A 22,499-nucleotide genomic window follows, 5' to 3' on the forward strand; every position below is an offset into this window, starting at 1 on the left:
GGTGATCCAAGTCCTCTACAGCAAAAACAAGGGGTGAAAGAGAGAAAATGAGATAAGCACCAACCATTACCCAAAGACTGAGTTTGGATCTCCCAAACCAGAAACTTACCTGTGCCTCTGGTCACTTGGTTTGGATTGACCCCTGTGGGATCTGTTCACACCTTCTTAAATAGAACAGGTCATTCAACAGACTAGGATGTCATTCAACAGCTGAATGACAAATTTCTGGTAAGCATAGGCTCATTCTCTATAAAAGAAGAAAAGGAAGATTTAAGAGAGAAATAATGGAAAAAGAAAATACATATCTTTTGGTTTGTATTTTATTTTTGGAGAAGCAGACTACTACATTTCTGCTGCACTTTCTTAACAGATACCAGGAGACTTTTCAAAGGTTATTTCTGGAGTCATTAGATCTCATTTTTTCCTGGAGCCCTAGCCAGGTCAACAACACTAAGGAATGACTATTTGTACCCAAAGAACTCTGCCTCTCAACCTCTGTGTCCTGTGGAGCAGGCACTGCTGCTTGAAAGAAGTCTAGCAGGGTTTGTCTTGGGGTTCAGCTTGTTTCCTTGAGTCCCCTTGGAAAGTGACCATGGCAATTAGAAATATTAATTGAGCTGCACAGAAACTCAGCCAGAAACTTGTGCTCTGCTTCAGGGAGCAGCCATGGAGACCTGGATGCCAGCTGAGGTCTGTGAGGTTTAACAGGCTGCTAAACTCAAGGACGGGAGCCAGCTCAGTGCTGGGGATACCAGCCATGCTGCTGGCTTATGGCTTGTAATGCTGATGTGACACAGCATCCTCACGTGTGTGCTCCTCCATGCTGGGCCTTGGTGCCTAAGCACTCACATGTGCTGCTTCCAGACTGGGTCTGTGCTGATTCCCAGCCTGAGAAGTGTCTAATGTAAGTGAGATGCATGCCTGCAAGAGCGATGCTGAAATCCCAGCCCTGCTGGCCAAACCACCTCTCCAACTTCTTGTGCAGCCGCTGGCACAGGGGAGGGGCAGAAGAAGCCAAGATCTCACTTTTTTCATCTCTGAGAGCTTTGGTTTTAAACCTGCAACCTGGGGGAGGAATATGCAAGCTGTTCCCTCTTGTGCTCTATATTTTTAATATATAGTGGGAGATGCAGTAAGCCATTACTTTCCATTTTCCCTCCTGTGTGATTAATTTTGCAAAGGAGTCTGCCTATGACAGGAATAGTGACAAACACAAGCACCTCCTCACCTGCTTTCCCAATGTGCCTTTGGGCCCAGCCCGTGAACCACTCCATCACGCTGATGAAGACTCACACAAGCAGCTTCCACTACCCTTGGAGGGCTTGAAGCCCCTGCCTCACTGTGATGCAGAGAGGTGGAAGCTGGAGAAAAAAAAAAAAAAAAAGGAAAAAAAAAAGGTGCATAGGGGGTACCACCTGACTGGCAGCTGAGAAAACAGATACTTGGCTTCACGCACTCAAGGGATGCCCACTTCCATGCTGTTAGGAATATCTTCCTATCACTGGCTGGTGAGATAGTGACACAAGCATAAAAGGCAGTCACCCTCTGACTTTATTTTACTTTTCTCTAGCTACAGCCTTAAAAAGTCTGAGAAAGGTTTTCCACACTAAATTAATTATGCTTCAGCCTAGAGCAACCATCATGAAGTAGACTTCTAATTGTCCCTGTTCACAAAATCAAATTGTATTTAAAACTGGCAGTGAATACTGGCTGTAATCATTATGTGTAAATGTTTTAGACAAAAGCAAATTCTACACATGACTGAATTTTAGCATACACCAAAACATACGTGTCTTGAAGGATTTGAGGTGTTTAATGACAGGGACTAGTTAACACGAGTAGCTGAAGAGATAAAAACAGCACTACAAACTTGAGGAAAGCAAGTGAGCTCACCAAAGGTGATTCTTCATGGTTTTTTGGGTTTCCTATCATGCCTCCTGGACATAAATATCCTGTTCCATATGCTGTTTTCCTAAATGGGGGGCAGAAAAAGGAAGTGTACATCTCTCTTCAGTGAGCACTTCACACGTAGTGACCTCCACTCCTACCTCAGCCTTAAGAGAAGTCCCTTGTCCACACACGGACCTTCCAGTGTTCCATGAGGGAAGGACTACTTTTGGTTTGACATAGCCTCTCTTTGCAAGGTGCCACCTTGCTGTACCTGCTGCATGAGCAATCCTCACTCACCCCAGACCTGGATGCTGCAGAAGAGTAAGCTCTGCCATGTCCATGCCGCTAAAGGTGGTATGAACCCACACCTGCAGCTGTTTTCCTGCTGTGATCATGCTTTAATACAGAACAACAACCATATCTGGAAGCCCTGCTTTGTGCATTTATCAACCAACCCTGAACATCCCCCAGGTATTATGGATATTCTGCTACCAAAATCTAAGCGCTGCAGAGAATCCTAACCTCCTGTTTTGTTCTGCCTTCTCTCTGCCCTGTATTTATCAATGCCACACATTAGAGAGCAGGATGAGGAATCTCCGTATTGCCTTTAATACAACAGAAGAACAATGGTTTTCTTATTTCTAGTTCAGCCTTTGAGGAAAGATAGTCTGAAATGGAATATATCCTAATCCATCTGTGATGAATGACGTGGATCTGTTTATACAGATGTTTATACAGTGTTAGTTAATTGTAATTATTTATTGTTCCAAATTCCAAAGCAGCTTGCACATTGCTAAGTGATCAGTGTTCTACAGAGATGCTGTGAACATTGGTACCTGCAGTATAGATGAGACCCAGCATGAATCTATACCAGAGAGATTTTCTGTGAAAAAGTGAAAGATGAAACTGAGTTTGTTCTTAGCAGCCCATTTCAGCCTCCACTACTGCTGCAGCATGGGCACCCTTCGTGTGACGTGGTGGGAAAGGAATTTTTGCATGACACGTGGCACAGATGGGTCAGAGAAGGGACATTTTGCACATCTTCTTCACCTCCAGTCTCCCAGCTCATCCAACACCCTCCTGCCTCTAGCAAATGTTATTTCCTTTAGCTCCTTTGTGTGGGTGCTGACAAAATGCGGGCCTACAGCAATGTTTTTTTCCACTTGAGGAAACAGAGAAGCCTGAATTAAGTCTTCCCTGTTGATGTTTGCACTGTGCTGTGTTTGTTTTGGTTTATTTCTGTGCAGCTTACAGCTCTGTTAATTCAGTCACATTTACTTCTCCTGTTCACCTTCAAGTTCACCATTATCAGCTTCTTGCTTGCTTACCATCCCTGTGCCACCATCAGGGGCATGCAGCTCTTTCTTTGCTCCTCCACATTAAAAGCACTTTGGAGTATTTGCTTTTGCTGTTCAGATCCTTACATCTTCATATAGCTGCTGCTGCTGTATTGCTTTCGTATGGGCAACCATATCCTTGATATTTTAGTTTAAATTTTGTCTGATAATTCAATAGACTATTCTGTCCCAAAATTGCAGGGATCAGGCTAGAAACTATACTTTCATTTTCCTGGGATCACGAGGATGTGAGAACAATGGTAGTTTGGCTTGATGAAGGGTTTGTGCATCCCTCTATACCACATGTGACTGATGGCTTTTGCCAGCTCATGGCCCTCCTGAGCAAGTTGATACTCTCATATTTAATACTTGATCATTTTGTTCCATGAATTTTCCTAATGATATTTTTTAACCTGTGTAGCCTTTTAGCTTCTGCTCTATCATAAGGAGTTGCCCAGAGCAGCCATATTTAGGTTGAAGAGGTACATTCTTTTGTTTGTGTTAAACCTTTTAGCATGTTGTTCTTTCACCAATGTGCTATTAGTGCTGTGCTTTACGACTTGAGCCTCTATAAGCTAAAATAAAATTTCATATATTTCATTGTTTTGGAACAAAACATGTAGTTTTGTAAGTAAAAATAAAGTGGTCCATGATGAATATGATGTAAAGTGTAAATTGCAAATCAGAGCTGACAATTGAATGCCTGAAAATCCGATGTTGCAGTTTTTACCCTTTCTTTAAGACCTTTGAACAAATCATTTGGGGCTCACAACATCTGAGAGCGCTTAGGTGAAAGTGGCATGAAGAGGTGTGATCAAAGCCATTTTCATAGCAGACATAAAGATCATAGCATATCTGATTTAATACAGGGTAAGCAATACCTAACCTGCCTGCTGGAGAAGATTCCATTGAAACTAGTTTTAGCTATCATGAGGCTCAAGTAGCATGTTTGGGACGCTGGAGATTTGGATCTAAAGCGAACCCTCACCAACAGGCATTTAAATACGCTAGAGACTCCGAGTCTTGCAATGTTATGATGTTATGTATATGAAGAAAACCCACTTTAAATTATGCAGTCTGATGTTAGGATGAAGTTAAATTGCATACGAAATAATAATTTTCATTATCAGTTAAAAAATCACCCTGCATTTTAAAAAAGCTGTTCGTAGGCATCTCGCAATGTAGGTTAAAAGAGAAGAAAAAATCCAACTTTTTAGCAAGGTAGAGAATAATGTGCTTAGCTTCAGGCACTCTTTAAACTGCCTCTTTTCTGAGAAGGGAACACAGATGTGTGAGATTCTGGATTTAGTTCCAAGCCAATACTCTTAATTAACTTCAAATTGTTTAAATAGATAACATCTCAGTGCAGGATGTAGCATCTTGGAGGTGCACTGGGCTGCACCCAGGTGTCAGTTGTTCCCAAAGTTCACCTGAAACACCCCAAACCACTTCAAGGGGCAAATATATCTGCCTCATAATGGCAAATTGCTTCAATTTGTGCGTGTTCTTTGGGCATGAAAATAAGGCCAGAAGGGTGTTCATACTGAGAGGAATGCTTGGGATAAGAAACAGAAATATTGGTTAAAGCTTCAAGAGCACATTTTGCCATTGCTTTCAAATCACCCTGGGAATGACTGGATGAAAGAAAGGGTACTTAGGAAAGACATAGGAATTCTGGAAGATGGAAACTGGTCCTAGACTCTAGCTCTCAAGAATAAACTGTAGCCATTGAGTAAGTAGGGAGACCAGGTTTGGTTGGGCCAAGAGATGGATTCTAAAGATATACAAAATGAAATGGGAGAAAGAATTTTCATTGAGCTGAATTTCACTTTATGTGGTTCCATCAATGAAAAAAGATTCAGTGGTTCACAAGTCAAAAGGGTGTTGACAATGCCTTCCTGTATCCCTAGCTAATGCAGCCTCCCTCAGGTCCCAGGGTGTAGATGTCATTTGGTCATGCTGATTGCATGCTGCACAGATCCTGTGGGCAGCAGCACCAAAACCAGGTCTGGGGCAAGGTAATTTTCTGTCCATTGTGGCAGGTGTGAACAGCGTGCAGCAACCAGCATCCAGAGCTTCCAGTTGAGCACCCAGGGTAAAGCAAATGTTAAGCTACTGCTCACATTACGGTTGATGTCCCCCTTACATACTCACTGATGTCCTGAGGAAATTTAGGTGGACAAATATGCAAGTGAGAGGTCTTTATCCTGTGCACAGTCAGTTGAAAAGAAATCTTCGGATCTATTGAATTTGTGACTTTAATATTATTGGGTTTTTTTGCAATCCATACATTTGTATACACACGCAAGAACAAACAAGCTTTTTTGTACCTGATTTTTCTCCTGTATTTCACTGGTAAGATACCAGTGTAACTTCAATAACTTCAGGAGACTTGTTCAGAGCTAAAGTACTGTAAATGAGTGGATAATCAAGTCTGCAGTGTCACCCCCCAGTTTCTGGGCTACATGCAGGCAGTGTCCTGAGGACGTATCTGTGCTGAGACCCATGCCGTGAGGAGATCCCCAAGCAAGCAGCAAGAGAGCAAGCTCTGGATGGCTGTGTCAGTGTGTTATGATGCTATTAATTAGTCCTGAGTTAATTAGCCCTTGCAAGAGGCAGTGTTAACCTGGCTGTATAGCTTTGGGGACCTGTGTAGTGTCTCTGCATGGGATTGTGCCATGTCATGCCTTGAGGATGTACCATCCCCTTCTGAGGCAAAGAAGATCTGCCATACTTTGCTCCTGTGTCATAAAAGGTGGGACAGGGGATTTTAGTAGGAGGGATGGTCTGTGTTGCTCAGAGGAACAGTGAGGAAGACCACAGAGTGAAAGGGAAAGGTTGTGGCAAAGGTCTGTAGAGTGGGCCTGAGTCACAGGGAGAATTCAAAATGGTAAGAAGCAGGCAAATTATTTTCTTTCAAGGGATTAAATGAAACAGACTCAAACCAAAGAAAATGAAGAGTTTTTTCATGCAATGAATAGTTAAGAAATCAAACTCCCTATGCCAGCATTTTGTGTGTGTTGGACATTTATACAGGCTCAAAAGGCTAATTAGACAAATAAAAGAAATAGTCAGCCAGAGCTGTCAAATTTCAAGACTTGTTTTAGGCTAAGGAAGTCCTGGGGCAGCAGCCACTTGAGGCCAGGAAACTACATCAAAAACAAGTCCCTACTCCACTGTCCTAGTCTTGCACTTTTTTCCCTGTCATCTGCTGCTGGCCAGTGGCACTGCCAGCCCTGCCTCAGGAGAGAGCGTTGCTCTTCCCAGGTGTCACTGCCATATTTGTAGCAATTCTCATAGGTGTAATCTCCAAGGGTATTCTTGTGGTTAACTTAAAACAACAGGCCTCCATCAGAAGTGTTAGCTAGAAGGCATGAAAGAAGAAGAATAGGAATCACAGAATCACTAAAACCCAGGAAACCGTGGGCTGGAAGGGACATTAAGGATCATTTGGTTCAACTCCCTGTCATGGGTTGGGATGCCACCCGCTAGATCAGTTTGCTCAGAGTCCCAAGATTAGGACAACAAGAAAAATAATAGTGCAAAATCATGTCATTCTTTTCATTTGGGGTTTTACCCATATTGCAGAAGAAATACATGCCACTAGCTCATGACTTACACTGAGAAAAATGACAACATAGCCCACAAAGAGCATAGAAAGAATATGTTGCTTGGATAAAATTTTAGGCCAGCTCATACCAACTTAAATAATGTAGGAATACAATACCAAACCCAAGATACTGCATGTCTCATTCTGAGAAAAATTCAAGCATGTGTTGCCACAGACAGGCTAGCACCAGCATTTTTGATCTTTAGCGAAAGCTCTTGCTCAGTAACTTAAAATACTACAGAAAGATCTAGTAGCATCTAACAAGTGAAGTAAGCAAAGAGTTGTGGAGCTGTAATGCTGAGCAGGCTGATTTATATTTGTGAGGATTTTGAATCTCCACTCCATCCCTATGTTCAAAGCAAGCAAATGAGAAAAGAAAATTCAGAAAAGGATGATAATTAGCCGTGTCTCCCTCAGCAAAGGCATTGAAGGTTTTCAAATTGGCTCCTGCTTTTCTCAGCCTGACAGGAATCAGCCCAGAGAAACCGTGGGTATGGAAAAATTTGTGTAATTTAACAGTATCATTCATATGTTCAGGAACTCCTTTGGACAACCAAGTGAGCCAGGAATCTAATGAACAAACAGTTGAATGTACCTCTGGATAACACTCTAATCTTCTCCATTTCCCTGGAAGATCTGAGGAGAAAAATACTAGAAGACAACAGATTGAAAAAGCCCGACCAAGGGAACTGCTGGCGGACAGCTAGGCATGGGTGTTTCTCTTGTTTGCAAATTTTAGCAATTAAGAAAGTGTTGAAAGATTCTGAAAACATGTTATCATTGAGAGAAGAGAGGCTCCTAGGATTTAAATGTCAGACAGAAATAGGGTAAAATTACTGATTGCCTTTAGTTGATGGTAAGTCAAAAGTAAATTCAGACTTTCCTCTCAAACAACATAAGCTGTCAAATATGTAAGTGAGCGAGTCATTCTTCTTCTGATTTCACAGACTATGAATACCAAAGCAACACATACCATAATAACAAGGCAGTGTTGAGAGGAGCTCCAAAACTCCATCTGATCTTCCATATGTTGCAAGAGAAGTAAGAGTTTCTGAAGGAGACAGAGTCCGCAGTGAGAAGAAAATGTCTGAAAGACTCTGAAGATGGTTTTGTGGACAGATACTACTGTGAGAAGGAAAGAAGTAAAAAAAGCCAGATATTGATTAGGAAAAGCTGCGAATAAGATTAAACATTTGCAAATAACCCATCATGGAGCTAACATCTAATCAAAACCATGGTCTTTCATTTTATGCCAGAAAACTAATTATATTGAATTAAGTCAAAAGAACAAAGGTGTTTGGAAATAAAATATGTCGAAGGATGAATGGATCAACATGAATCTTAAACTCATGAGGAATGATGACCTAGTCACCAAATCAAATATGGGTTTGCAAATGTAATTAAGAAAATGGAAATAATCCTGCGTCAATCATGAAACAATTAAAGCATGGGGAGTAATGAGGGGAATGATGGGAGCCAAGAAAAAAAGAAATGTCCAACAATTGTTTTCTAACATGAAAGACTCTGAAAGGTGGACCTAGCCCTGAATTTAAAATCTCAATTTGCCTTTTGATTCTCAGTTGCTGTAGATCTCTGGGCTCATTGTCTGCAAAGACAGCTTTGTTTCCTCTGCCCATTATATAAGCAGAAGGACACAATTCACCTTGTGCAGGTGTTGCTATCTCTTGCGACAACATGATTTGATCTTGTCAAAGTGACTTGGGAAAAAAAGCAGCATAATTTGTTACTGAACTTCTGACCACCCCTCCACACAAGAGTATCACCGGTCCCACAAACAAGGATGAAGGTTGCCTGAGAACAAGAGTCTAGAATGGACACAAAAAATAAATCAGCAGACAAAGAAAGAAGAAATCATCTGATTGGAGACAGCTAGTATTCCAGGGCTCACTTGTTGGACACAGCTGACACCATGGCCCATATGGCCATAAGACTTTGAATGACAAGCATCTTGGAACTACTTTACATTTTAAATCTTAAAGCAAGCAGTCTACATTGTTCCCTAAGGTCCATGCAAAAGTAATGGTTTGGTAGGATGCTCAGCATGCTGCTGGCAAAGTCAAGAGCACCATTTCTGTAGCAGCAGATTCTTTCACAATAGCTCAGTGATTCTTATTTTTTCTGATTTGAGCATCCGGAAGGATCACTGCCCAAGCAAGATGCCCAAGCATCTACAGCACAAACAACAATAAATATGCTTTGCTTTACACCATCCCAGAGAAGTTTGCAGATGAAAATTTATGCTTAGAAGATAATAAATAAGAGAAGTATCACAGACCAGACTAAAAGCCATCTTGACCCTGCTTAAAATTTAGTTGTGTGCTCATAAGAAAAATAATGGCTGGGGAAATGTCTTTTCCTGCAGAAAAGCAGAATTCCATCATCTCTTTGTCCTACAGATGGACTGGATGAACCAGAAAAGACATTTTACTCTTGGAGTTTTTGTTCCAAAACACATCTAAGGATTGGGATATTACTCACATAGATGATTGCCTACTACAAAAGCCATCTGTTTTATACTTATATGAAAATAAATAGACAATGAAATATCTCAATGTATTTCATTTTAGACTTTACTAAACTTCATTTGTGTGTTTAATGTTAACCTTCCCATTCAAATGTCATTAGCTGCTAATTAAGATGTTGATATGCTGATTGTATATCTTGCAGTAGAGATGATTTGCAGGCACTTACTAGGTGTTTATCAAACTCCAGCACACGTATTGGTTTATCATATGTGGCACATTTAATTTACTGAACACTGTCCCAGTTCTCCACTGTTTTTTTTTTTTTTTCTTTCCTAACACATAATGAGCAAAACATGGCAAGTTGTCAGGAATAACCTCGTAAGAGAAGTAAAAGTAAGTGACCTAGGCACTCTTATGCAAACAGCTTTTACTTATGATTTCAAGAAACCTTATTTAGAAATCTCCAAAACTACCCCAGCAGATTACTAATGAAATTAATAAGCCCTCTGAATCTGTCTACAATTTACGCTGTCCCATAGTCAGAGACAGAAGCCTCCACAAAGGGTTTTTTTCAAGCAACTTCCTTGCTGCTGACAAGAAGAGTTTAAATCAGAGAAAGGCAGTGATGATTCTGCTGGTGCAAAAGCAGTTCTGCAACACAGGGTACATTTTCACAGGACTTTTTAATATAATTTATGAATATTTGCTTGCAACATAATTGTCTTTTCTGCTGACATTTTCAAAGCAACACTGTGATTTGTTGGGTCTCCTGAGAGTCCAAGTACAAAACTGATAATTATATTAAATATACATAGACAATAAAGAGTGTGTTTACATAACTATGCCCATAAATATCTGGTTGAACAGTCATTGTTCTCAAAACCCTTTTAAGCAGCTCTCAGAGGGATCCAATTCTAATGACATGATGGTTTAAAAGATGTTGCTCAGTCTTGTTCCATATTTAATTAACTTTCCTTTTTTAAACTTGTGATGGTGGAGACAATAACAAATAGCTCTGAAAAGAGAACGAGCCTTGAAACATGAGTGAGACCTTGTCAGGCTTTTGTGTGCCACACACAGAAGAAGATCTGCACACAAGGGTTGGTGGCCGGGGACTGTCCAGCTCCTGGGGGACTCTGTTGCTGTAGCATTCACAGTTCACGACTAATAACAGCAACAACAATAATAATAATTAAATGAATCTTCTGCATACCAATAAGGGAAGTGACACAGGGAGGGAAAATGAATGTGTTAAGTGGAGTTGGTAGAATAGGCCCAAACTTGTTTATTTTTGTGCTGCTATGGAGCAGTGAAGCAAACACTTGAAAGAGAATGGCACATTGCCCACTAAGATGTAAAGGGCATGTGAGCATTAATTGAGCATCAGTGTATGACTGAACACATTAAGCAAGAATCAAGGTAACATTTCTAAATTCATGGACAGTCTTGCTCCATGGAGTCCTTCACATTGCCTCATCCTAGACAGGGCTGCTACAGCAGCACAATATTCTGTTTTCACACTGAGCTATTTTTAATTGTCACCAATTATAATTCATTTACTTTTATGTGTCCTGGTTGTCACAATATTAACATTTGTAAGTCTTTCCCTTTGCAGGCTGTGAGAATCTGTTGTGACATCTCAATAAAGTGGGATTCAATCAAGGTGTGAATGAATTGTTAATCTTGTTATAAATAGAAAATGCCATATGTTGGTAAGGAAGGGACATCTCCTTTTTTTCTGTGGTTGAGGACAGTGGTAATGAAACAAAGCGAGTGGTCATGCCAGAATTACTAATAAAGTCCACTCACTGACACATGTAAAGAACTTCAGCTTTCTCCCTTCTATTAAGAAGGAAGGGATAACTACTAATGCGTCCTAAGCAGAGCTTTTGAAACATTTTTTATGGGGTTTGAAAAACGACTTGGAAATCAGGAAATACAGTGAGAGCACTGGGCTTGGACTGAACCAAGGAAATTCTGATAACCTCCATGTGGACTGAACCACCTAAAATGTATTGGAAAGTCTAACTTACAGCAACTGGCTATGAACTCATGTATGATGGCAGAAATTCTGGGTACCTCAATGTCATAAAAGTCTAATACATGCTTATTCCTGGTCTATCTTTCGTTCAGACAAAGAATCAGTGCATTCCCTCATAAATCCAGTGCTCAGATATTGCCTGGGTAGGTTGCATCACTTCTGCAGTACAAATTCTGTATTTATATCTGCTTTAGGTCTGTGACATTTCCTAAACATAGCTCTGGCAAACAAGCAGAAGGACTAATTGCTTTATTGAACTGCCACTTAGGGCAAAACTCATGTCCACTTGAAATCTTGGGAATATAGCTGGTCTCAGAGGTAAAAGGATACCTTGTCCATCAGTCTATGCACAAAACACTTGGACAGATTTATCCTTTTACATTAGGCTAAGGGCATGAGGAGGGGCTTCTCTTAGCTTTTGCTAACCCAGGGCTGAGAAAGGCACACCACAGCTGAAATGCACACATGCACACAGAGTGCCGTGTCTCCTCTTCCAACAGGCAAGATGATCTGCCTCTCCTGTTGATTTTTCTAAATGCTGTGGTAATTCCCCAAGCAATTCTCAGTTCTCATTGGGAAGTTCAGATGTCTTCCATAATCTATTTAAACAGCTATTTAGGTATTACTGAGAAACCTGTTACTTTAGCAAAGGTAAGAGGATTCCAGCACTTGATACCAGCTGCCTGCTCTCAGAAGCCACCTGGGGCTGCCCGTGGCCACAAGACCCTTCAATTCCCCTGCACCGACCTCAAGGGACAATTGATGCATGAAGTCTTCATCACATTTGCTGTTGCTGTGTTTACTGTTCTTTATTTACATATCTAGAAATTCAACATCTTTGCATGTTTTGCAAGCTGTCATGACATGAGACGCTAGTAATAGACTATGTTTTGCTTGCTAACATATTTTTGACATATTTTAGCTTTTGATTATAAGATTGCATCTTTCCTTGCTACCATCTGTCTCAACTCAGTGGCACTCTGGCATTTACAAAAACAGTAGGGTGTAATATTTCTTATATACTTGAACTCTACTACAAACATGCTATTTTCAGTCTTAACCAATATGTCACACTTTCACACATGAAGACTGAAATGCCTTATATCCTTTAAGGTACCTGTCAAAAATAAAGAATGTATCATCACATTCAATTTGGCTGAGATGAGTAATATATTAATGAGAATAAGAATGGGAACGGTTTCTGACTTATAAATAGAACTGGCATTTTACAAGCCTTATGTATTCATGCCTGCATTTATCCTTTTGTCAGCACAAATGAGATATTCATACAAAACCTGGGAATTTCTTTCTTGTATTTAGCAAAATCTGCACAATATTTTCAAAGCTGGAGTTTTAAACATGACATATTTTTCTAGAAATATCTGGTAGCCAGACGCTTTCTGACTTTACTTCTTTTCTTTCTGTCCTCCACCTGTACAGAGTCAAATTTTTACATTCAGCAAACTGGAAATCACACTTTATATCTACCCTGACTGCACTAGCTGAGCAGTTCTAGACATTTGGACTTCTTGTGATGTGTGGCTGTTTAAAGGCAGTATTTCAGCAGCACTGGTTTCTGTGGGGTAAAACCAGAATTCCAGCAATAGGATAAGATACCAGAATAGCTGGAGTATGTTTTTTGGTCCTGTTTTGTAGGTGAGATGGAGTAGCAGGGGACAGTGGTAGGCAAGGATAGTTTTTTATCCCCTTTTTTCTTCTCCTTGAAACTGCAGGGAGTCAGGAGCCAGTTCAGACCTGAGCAAAGCTGTGAGGTGTTGTGAGAGCTCCCCCCAGGGTGTGGTGCCAGTGAGCATCACCCTGCAGTGTGCATCACCTCCAATTCTGCTACCCCTGCCAGAGCAGAGGGTGAGGGATGTCAGCTTAGCAGCATTGCTGGCCAGAGCTGTGATGGCTCCCTCTCGTCAGTAGCAGACCCAGCTCATCCAGTGATAGTTCATTTAAATTTACCGATAATTATACACGGAAGATGCGTGGTGACTCTTCTGGCAACCAACGCGTCAAGTCTGTAAGTATGAAATTGCTGAGACAGACAAATAGAAGCAACAAATAAAGCCAGAAAACACTGAATATCACTCTCAAGCACACATTGCTTTGCAGTGGGCCAGGAGATTTGTTTCTACTATTAAATTTATTTCAATACCTACCTTTGAGAAAAGCAACCTATTCCTACTGAGCAGTGTACAGACCCTGCTACAATGGGATTCCAGATCTTGGTGGTTCTTTAGGTAATATATCAGCAGTAATAATAATGCTACTTTCTGAGAAAAAAGACAAGACACAGAGCACACTCACACATAATGGTAAACTGAATTTATTTCCTTTTGGAAAACAATTCCAGTAATCTCCAGGTTCAGACCGCAGAGTAAACATTAATAACAGTAACATACAGGTTAGTTCAACTGATTCAAGAATTTGGCCGTGTGAAATCGTTAAGGAAAGTCTTGAACACTCAAAGCTTCAAATGGTATCCAGGAAAAAAAATTCTTTGACAAACTACATAACAACTATTGCATATATGGTAATGCTATCTGTCATATCGCAAGGCTTACAAATATATATACGGGCCTTATTCAACTGTGGGTTCCTGCTCTGTGAGAAAGAGTCTCTTCATTTTTTTTGCAAGAATCTTCAGCAATAAAAAATAGTCTTAGATTCATCCGTTTGTATACCAAAAGAGAGATTTCTAGACTGAAGTTTAAACGAAAGGGAGGCCAAACAGAGCTGCAATGGAACATAGCTATTACCTTTTTCCTCCTCCTTGAAAAGCACATTTTTTCTTAAGCTGTTTTTTTTCCCCTCACACAGTATTATTATTATTTGTGTCTTTCCTGAATAGGGCCCAAGTCCACTTGTCTTTATAAGACCATTTTAGTATCAGACAACATAATACATGTGCAACACTTTATATACAGGAAGTCTATCCGGTGCTCAAAAGTTCAAACACATGAACATCCAACAGTTTCGATAATACAAGTTTTATGGTACAATACAATGATTCTGAATAATATACATTAACAATGAAAGTTTCGTGCAAAGAGTAAAATGTGTTCCCTTTTTGTGCCACAAAGAATTCTCTGGAAGAGACGGGCCTTGCACTAACTGCTGTGCTGGGTCATCGTATGATTCTGCAAGAAAAACAAAAGAAACAACTTAGTCACAGGACAGGCATTTCTGTGTGAAAGAAGGATGCAAAAACAATTTCCCAATGTATCTTGAAAAATGATGGGCTGGATAAAAGAGTATTCTTGACCCCTCCTTGTTTAAACTATCCAGAAACAGCATCGTTATGGAAAACAGGAGTTCTCCCCAGCTGTTTCACACCAGTATCCTTTACATGTGCCACAAGAAGGGCAACACACTCTCTCCAGGTAGGGTGTGGGCTGACCTGCCCCAGTGAAACTGCAGACCCAGGTCAGTGATCCTGGTGTCTGCTTACACATGGCTCATGGTTTATGCATTGCAAAAACGAGAAGTGCTTTTGCCGTAAAAGTCTTATGCTAACTGGCCTGAGCTTCCTACACTGTGGCACTGCTTAAAACGCATTCCTGCAGTAAAACCTATTTCCCCAGCATGGTATGGCACAGTAAAGTCTGGTAAGAGCCACTCTGCTAGAGAGCTCAGAGACTGATGAGAAAACAGAAGGGGCTGGCACAGCCTGCCCTTTGGTCACCAAAACCCACAGGTATTTTTCTTCAGGTGCATGCAGTGCCTTATGTGTAGTAACTCAGCATGGACTTCGGAGCCTTAAATTCTCCTTTCCTGTACAAGTAATCACCAAATCAAGCAGCAAACACCAGTTTAACCCTCTTTCCTCCTCATCCCTCAAACTAAGTTGACCACTTTTAGAAAGATGCTATTGTGCTGCCTGTGCTGGCTCAGATCCTTCACAAACATCAACCTAAGAGCAAAGGACCAATCCACTACATCTTGAATTTTCTACAATGTACACTGGACTCACAGATAACTAGAAAATGTCTGTGAATGCCACTTCTCAGACAACAGGGCAGCCACTGATTAGTGATGAATTTTCCCCTTAGTTATTGGGGCCAGATTTGGGCCAGTGGCCCAGAGGGCAGGGGTGTCACATCCCATGGTTTGCTCCCAGCACATCTAGATGCTTCACTCCACTTTATTAAGTTAATCTCTCTTTAAATCTCTTTGGACTAACGTGCTCTAGGTTGAGTCTGTTCCCACAAGACAGTCATCATTTACAAGAAAGTGAACATCTACTGAACCATACCCTCCAGAGCCACCCATGAAAAGGCACATGAAAACAGCCTCAGTGAAACGAATGTGAAACACAGCATGACTGCAGACGAGCCTAAAAATCCTCTCTCCCATCCTCCTTCACTCTCCCTAGACTGTGCACGCACACAAATAATAGTTCATGGGACATTTGGCAAGGAAAGGATATTACAATAAGACTGAGGAATTTTTAATGTAGTGCCATTCTCAAGATTAAAGGAAAATGACCCAGTGACACTCAAAGATGCAATTTCCAGATGTGAATACAAAATGATTTAATGCTGATGGCAGAAATTCCAGACCGTCCAAGGCCAAAGAGTGTTAAAAAAACACACTCCACCACTTGATTTCATCTAGTTCCTCATCCTTCCCATAAAATCATTTCAAAATGCTGTAAAGCACTAACAATAGATGCAGCCAAAAATGTTGTCTGGTCACAGGTAATGGGCTCTGACGTTAAAGCACAAAAGCAAGGAAATTAAGAGTTAAGCCTGACACTCAGTTCTTTTGTCATCCTGTTGTGTCCATTTATTGCAGCACTTACAGCACAACACCACAGGCTTATTGGAGACCCTGCAGTACCTAGAAACAACAGGACAAGTTAAATATGGGGTGGCAGCCTGAATTCTGATTTTCTTCTCTGCCTCTGAGCAGGTGAACTAATATACCAATTGGTACATTGCAGACAGATATTTGTGGGGGTCTTTTGTTTCTAGTCTACTGAGAGTAAGCACGTCAGTCATGCCCATTTTTTATTTCTTTTCACTAAGTGAAAAATGCATAATCAGTATGAAGCCAGATGAACAGTTGCATATGAAGCAGTCAAAAGGTGTTTTAAAATTGCAGGCGTAACTGCAGCAGCAATGACATTTTTGATTAAAAAATAAAAATGCCCAAATATGAAGGAGACAAAATAAAACACAGCGTAAGGACTGACTTGCCCCAGCTCTCAGTGTCCCTGACTCCTGTGCCCTGGCGCAAAATGAGATTCTCTGGAGATAATGAAGAAATAATAGGAAAAAACCAAAGAAGCGTTGTGGAGAAGAATGTGACAGGGCAGGATAGGAACACGAGGAAATGCTTTTAACAGTTTCGGCCTTAAAAAGGCAACAATATGTGTTGTAAACAGCCAACACAAAACACAGTTTCCAAAGTAATTAAGGCTCCCCAAATGTGAGAGACTAGGGAGAAATACCTATTTGGTTAAGTTGCAAAAAAATACAAAGTGGAAGCACTTCAGGAACGTAACATTGACAAGACAAGCAGGCAAAGGATGGGAGAGGAGAGATAAGAAAAGGAGGAAAATCCTGTAATCCCACAGAGAGCCATATTCCACTCTACCAAAAGCCATCTATTGGAGACCCCATGTCTAAGTGACTGAAAATTGCAAACATTAATCCCAGTTATGAACTGCTGCTGTTTTTATGAGGGGTGTTGTGTTTAAAAATTTAGGGCAAAAATTCTCCTCTATTATCCACGCAGCAGATCTCAACTGTGATAGTCTGTTGGCCTTGTGTGCAGCGAGCTGCCGCCTCCCCGGCAGTGGGAGATCAGGCAGCCGGGGAAAGCGGAATTTGGAGCTCCCGCCAGCGGGGCCATGGGAGAGCACAATTCTGCACTTGCGACCCCCTGTGTGCTTGGAGAGTGTGCTGCCCTTCACTAAAGACACACTAGACAAGCCTGAAGCATGCCTCATCTAGAAACTTCCATTAGTTTGCCTGAGTTTGGAGCAATTAGTACCTCCACTTGCCAAAGAGGAGTCATTTAGGGAAGTACAGGAGGCATCATATACTCCCCTTCTTTGCCTCCCCCAAATCTGATTGTGCAAAAGCACATCTGTTTAATTATGTGGTAGTCTCCTTACAAAGCAAAAATGTCAATTTCTTGCTTAGCCATGGAAAGGGGAAAATATTTTTTCTCAATATAATCTTTCCTGGACTTCAGCAACAGCTGTGTTCCAATTTCCAAGAGCTGGGATCTCATGAGAAGACACTAGTTTGTAAATACAAATTCAAGTTTTGCATGCACAAAATGGAGGAACAGGGAAGCAGGAGGGGTGTGTGTGCCACTGCATTTGTTATTATGTAGACACAAACCAGGAAAACCCCTATGTCCTCAATTTCTATGTCTCAGTGTTATCTGAGAAGCAGGTAAATTACCTGGGAAAACCTGAAATCAGTATATTTCACAAGCAAAAGAAACTCTTTTAGTGCATTTGCCCTATTCTTGGAAATAATTATTTTTGATAGCTGAATCCAGAATCCCAACTGTTATGTGACCTACTACAAAATTACATGCCACCACTTTTCTAGATGAAAATGCTTTTGAGATATCCCTGTTGTTAGTGTTAAGGACTTGAAAAGATGCAATGAATTTCAGGATAATACTGTGTGGAAGAATCTTCTTGGCAAACAAATACAAAAAGGTTTCTTCACAGAAAGGCTCGAGACAAAAGAGGTAATAATACTTGTTGTTTGGAGCATGCCTTTGTGTTTCAGAGGGAACATGAGAAGTAATAGCTAGCAAAAAGTTCCTGCCCACAGCATCAAAATTAACGAAGAAACAAATATCCACAGATAGCCACAGACTCAGTAGCCCATTAGAATCCTTAATGTGAACTGCGGTTGCATTCAATTTAAATGAGACTTCTGTGTTTTATGAGTAGATGAAACAAGACATGGCTGTACCTGACAAACAGTGCAAAGAGGGTACACAGGAAGAAGTAGAAAGATGAAATGTAGGTGCATTATTTCAACAGATGGTAACAGTAACACAGCAGCATGTTATTTTTTCCTTAGTTCAAGAACACAAAGATGAGTAATCAATCATCACTGATTAAGTAATTATGGTACCCTACATGTTATCACTTATCTGGAATCCTTTATCTGTGTACATTACAGACCATCTTGTATTTTTTTTGAATTCAAAAAATAAAAATGCACCCCACTGCACTGCAATCCAGCTCCAGGTTGTAAAACAGAACTCTACATTACTATCAACCTTTAAGCGCTACAATTTACTTTTTTTTTTTTAACAAAAGCAATTGGTTTCCAACAGGCTGGATAATAAGTCTTTTGACCTGCATTCTTCTTTGACCCATTAAGGTCACCCCTGTGCTCGGGCATATAGCTGACTTAGGAAATGCCTGCAAGTCCTGCATTTCATCTCCTGCCCACTCAAAATAAAGCTTTCTTTAAATGTGTCTGTACGGGTCCCTGAAGACCAGGGAGGCATCCCTGTAGTGGGCAATGGAGGGACAGAAGCTTCTGCCTTTATTAATGAATGCAGACCATTATGAGTCTGGCTGGCTCCTGCACTGTTCCCAGAAGCATATACTGTACGTGACTTAAAATGCTAGAATATTGACACAAAGCGAGCTGGGCACCCCTAAGGAAAATTACTCCTTGGATATAATGTAGGCTCGTAACAGCTATTAGAGTACAAAATAAAACCCTCCGGGATCAAACTGACATATACCGCATTCTACCTACTCCTCAAACATTAGAAGAATTTCTTTGTGAAGGCATTCTCAAGGACAGCATTAAACTGACTTTTGTAGCAATCTGCAACAGCTTTTTGGCTTACAGCTTTTAGTACTAAATCTCTAGTTTGAATCAATATAAGTACTATATCTACCACATTAATCAATACATTTGGTTCAATACACGTTCTATTAAATTATACTTTCTAATCAAGATTTTCTGCTTCTCTTCCCTTCTTTTTTATTCCAACTTCTTATCCTATACCACACTTCTCAAACTGTCTGCAGCTAAGAAGAGGATGTTGAATTTTCCAGAACCAAAGGGGAAGAAAGAAAGGCTCGTGGAAAGGCAGGCCTAGCAAAACCTAGCACAGGATCAACATGGCTTCCTGAACTTTGGTCCAATGCTTTATTACTTATCCTGGTTGCCATGACCTCTCATGCAGAAAGCTCTGTATTGGACACAGTTGGAATATTATACCATGTGGAAAGGCGAGGGAGGAGGGAAGAGGAGTATCAAGTGGTAACACCAAAACCAGGTAAATTAAACTTATTCAGACTAGACTATAAAAAAGGTAGCACAAATGGTTATTTTTCAATTTCTTCAGATTTGTGCTGCTTCAGTATTGCAGCACAGAGTTTCCTGTCAAGACCCCATTATATTGCTGAAGGATTCTTTCCTGGTAAACTGTAATATGATTATACTCAAGGATTGAATCGATGAGCTGCTTAGATTTGTACGATACTAAGATTAAACACAAACTATAAATTAAGATGTAAAAACATAGTATTTAGTCCAGGTCTTTGGGGATATGTGAAACACTGGGAGAGAAGATGTCTCCAGCAATCTGAGCGATCTACACAGTTACAGTAAATTACCTTCCCACACCTGTGTTAAATTTGGTGGAGTGTGGCTGTTCTTCATAAGAAGAGAATATGAAACGCAATGTCAAAATGATAAACATGCATATTGCAGGCATGCAATGCATTTGCCACTGTCTTACAGATCAAAACCACTTCACCCGTGTCCCTTGCTTACAGTCAGTTTCTCTTTTCCTAGCTCCATATAATCACTGTGAACCTGCAGAAATGCTGTTGCATTTTCTTTTGACATTTAACATTATCTCACTCAGCTCACAATATTGTCTTATAATACTTTCTAGATGACACTATGTCACCATTAAACAAAAAGGTGAAATAGCATAATAAAAGAGAAGAACAAGAATTCATGGAATTTAAAGACAGAAAAGACCCATTAGGGCGTTTTCTCCACCCATCTTGCCAGTGTTGGATTATTGCCTATAGTGTAATTTCAAGTGTTTTGCCCAGTCCAATTTTAATTAGAGCTTCCAATGTTCCTCCTGGGAGACTATTTCACAGCTTCACAGACCTCAGGGTTAGTATTTTTTTCCTGATGTTCATCCCAGGAGAGGAAGAGGCTCAGCCAACCCCAAATCAGACATGAAACCAAATCTGCATAGTTAGAAGCTGGTTTCAGTAGAATATCTGTGCCATTTTGAAGCATCTGAAAGCAGTAAACTTACTTCCAGTGCCCAAACACATTATGGCACTGGCTCCACTGCTGCTGCAAGCAATTAAGAATATTCAATTACGTGGGTTTCTAAGGCTCAGTTGCTGTATAGGTAAAAAAATAGTATAGGTGGGATTTGGGTTCCTGTACTAAGAGTAATGACATCTATAGTGCACTCCACCAAATGAATTAATTGGGTCATATCCAGGTTCATTCTGTGATTCTATAATCCTTAATTGTACTGATAGAGCATCTGTGGACATTCAGATTGTAAATATTTCTGTCTTTTTCACATATGTGAAATAAAAAAAAGAGCAACTTCAGTTGAAGCTGCTAAACAAATGAGGGATTATTTCCCCTCCCAGACCCCACTCTTCCTTTTGTAAAACACTAAACTACAAGAAATTAACTTGAATTACTGTATCTGAAATGTAGGAACCAACAAATGTTTCTGATGTGTTTCACCCCACAAATTGCAATGCCTCCGACACAATGAATACATATTCATATTTCAGTGGTCACACTTAGGCTGAGTGAATGAGGGAGCTAGAAAAGAGATTATGTCTAATAGTTTTTCATAGGTGAAAAGCAGAAGGCTGAATGGAGACTTTGGAATTCTAGAGAGAACAGAAAAAGTCCAGGCAAAGTGTCCCTGCCATCAGCATCTCCGCTACCGTAGTGCAGCTGGCAGAGCAGGAGGATCAGCAATGAATTTATAAATACACTAAAGTAGGTATGGAGTTTCATTCAGGCCAAGTTAGCTGACCAGCACAGACCTAACAAAACACAGACTCTGAAACTTCAGATTCCCAAGGAAATTGATCTGAACTAAACCAGAGCTATTTCCACAACAAAAAAGGGGCCAAATCCCATGAGAATCTGTGTTCCCATAAATACCATTTATGTGTGGTGAGTTGATGTTTACCAGCCTTTGAGAATCAGGTCTGTTCTCAGACATGTTTGCCAATTAAGTGGTCATCTTAGGACATGACTGACCACTGTTGACAATGATAATTTAGGAAAGTCTACACTGAATTGCAGTCATTCATATAAATTAATTCACCTAAGCTATGTGATTTGATATTATGTTAATGTTTCTGAAATGGCATGACTGCTAATCAGATTTTATTCTTTATCATATTTATGTAAAACTCCCAGTGTTCTGGTTTTTCCACTCAGCATTTCCAGCTGGGCCGGAGAAAAACTACTAGTAAAAAAATCTCAAACTGAAAAGCATGTTCTCAGGGATGCAAACTGAAAATTCAACCCAAACCCAAACCAAACCCCCTGATACCTATTTTTCTTCAGAGACTTCCAGTAAGTCACTAGTAAAATGTCAATGATTCCTTTTGGATTCATTACTATATGCGAGTACATATATCACAGATTTGTTGTATGGAAAAGAATGACATATATTCCTGGGTACAGCAAATAAGGCTTTCATCATTGTCACTAGAAGAGAACAGACACAAACACTGATGCCTGTTCACCATCCTTGCACCTTCCTCATTATGAGCGTTGGCAGGGGGCTCCCAGCTAAGCCTCTGACATAAATCAGAGTAGCTCGAAGGCTGTTTTAACCTATGGTGCCAGGCAATCTCCTCCCATGAGCCTGCCTCATCCTGTCTGCTGTTCACTGAAACGCAGGGAAACTTGCAACAATGTCTTCCCTTTCAGGCCAGGTGTGCCCTTGCAGCAGGGGGAAGGTGTGTGCATTACCCCATAAAAGAGAAAGTGATGGGGAGAGAGGGCAGTGGTCAAGGCATGTTCACAACAATTCTTCTAAACTGGGAAATCTCTCTGTTCTTTTATATGGCAAAGGGGCTGTACTGATAATCAGGATCCAGGTCTAAGCCT

General features: G+C 40.6%; 1 protein-coding gene across 11 annotated transcripts in view; it reads right to left on the minus strand.

Annotated features, from left to right (window-relative positions):
• Window positions 1-13,680: 13,680 nt before the first annotated feature.
• ZNF521 (zinc finger protein 521) overlaps window positions 13,681-22,499 on the minus strand; it is a 230,707-nt gene continuing 221,888 nt past the window's right edge. For all 11 annotated transcript variants that reach the window (XM_066330097.1, XM_066330141.1, XM_066330080.1 and 8 more), the window contains one exon: window positions 13,681-14,510. In XM_066330097.1, the coding sequence (XP_066186194.1) occupies window positions 14,481-14,510 (30 nt within the window). In that variant the 3' untranslated portion in view covers window positions 13,681-14,480. The remainder of the gene's footprint in view (window positions 14,511-22,499) is intronic.

Source organism: Sylvia atricapilla, chromosome 1, assembly GCF_009819655.1.
Source record: "Sylvia atricapilla isolate bSylAtr1 chromosome 1, bSylAtr1.pri, whole genome shotgun sequence".
Classification (NCBI taxonomy): Eukaryota; Metazoa; Chordata; class Aves; order Passeriformes; family Sylviidae; genus Sylvia; species Sylvia atricapilla.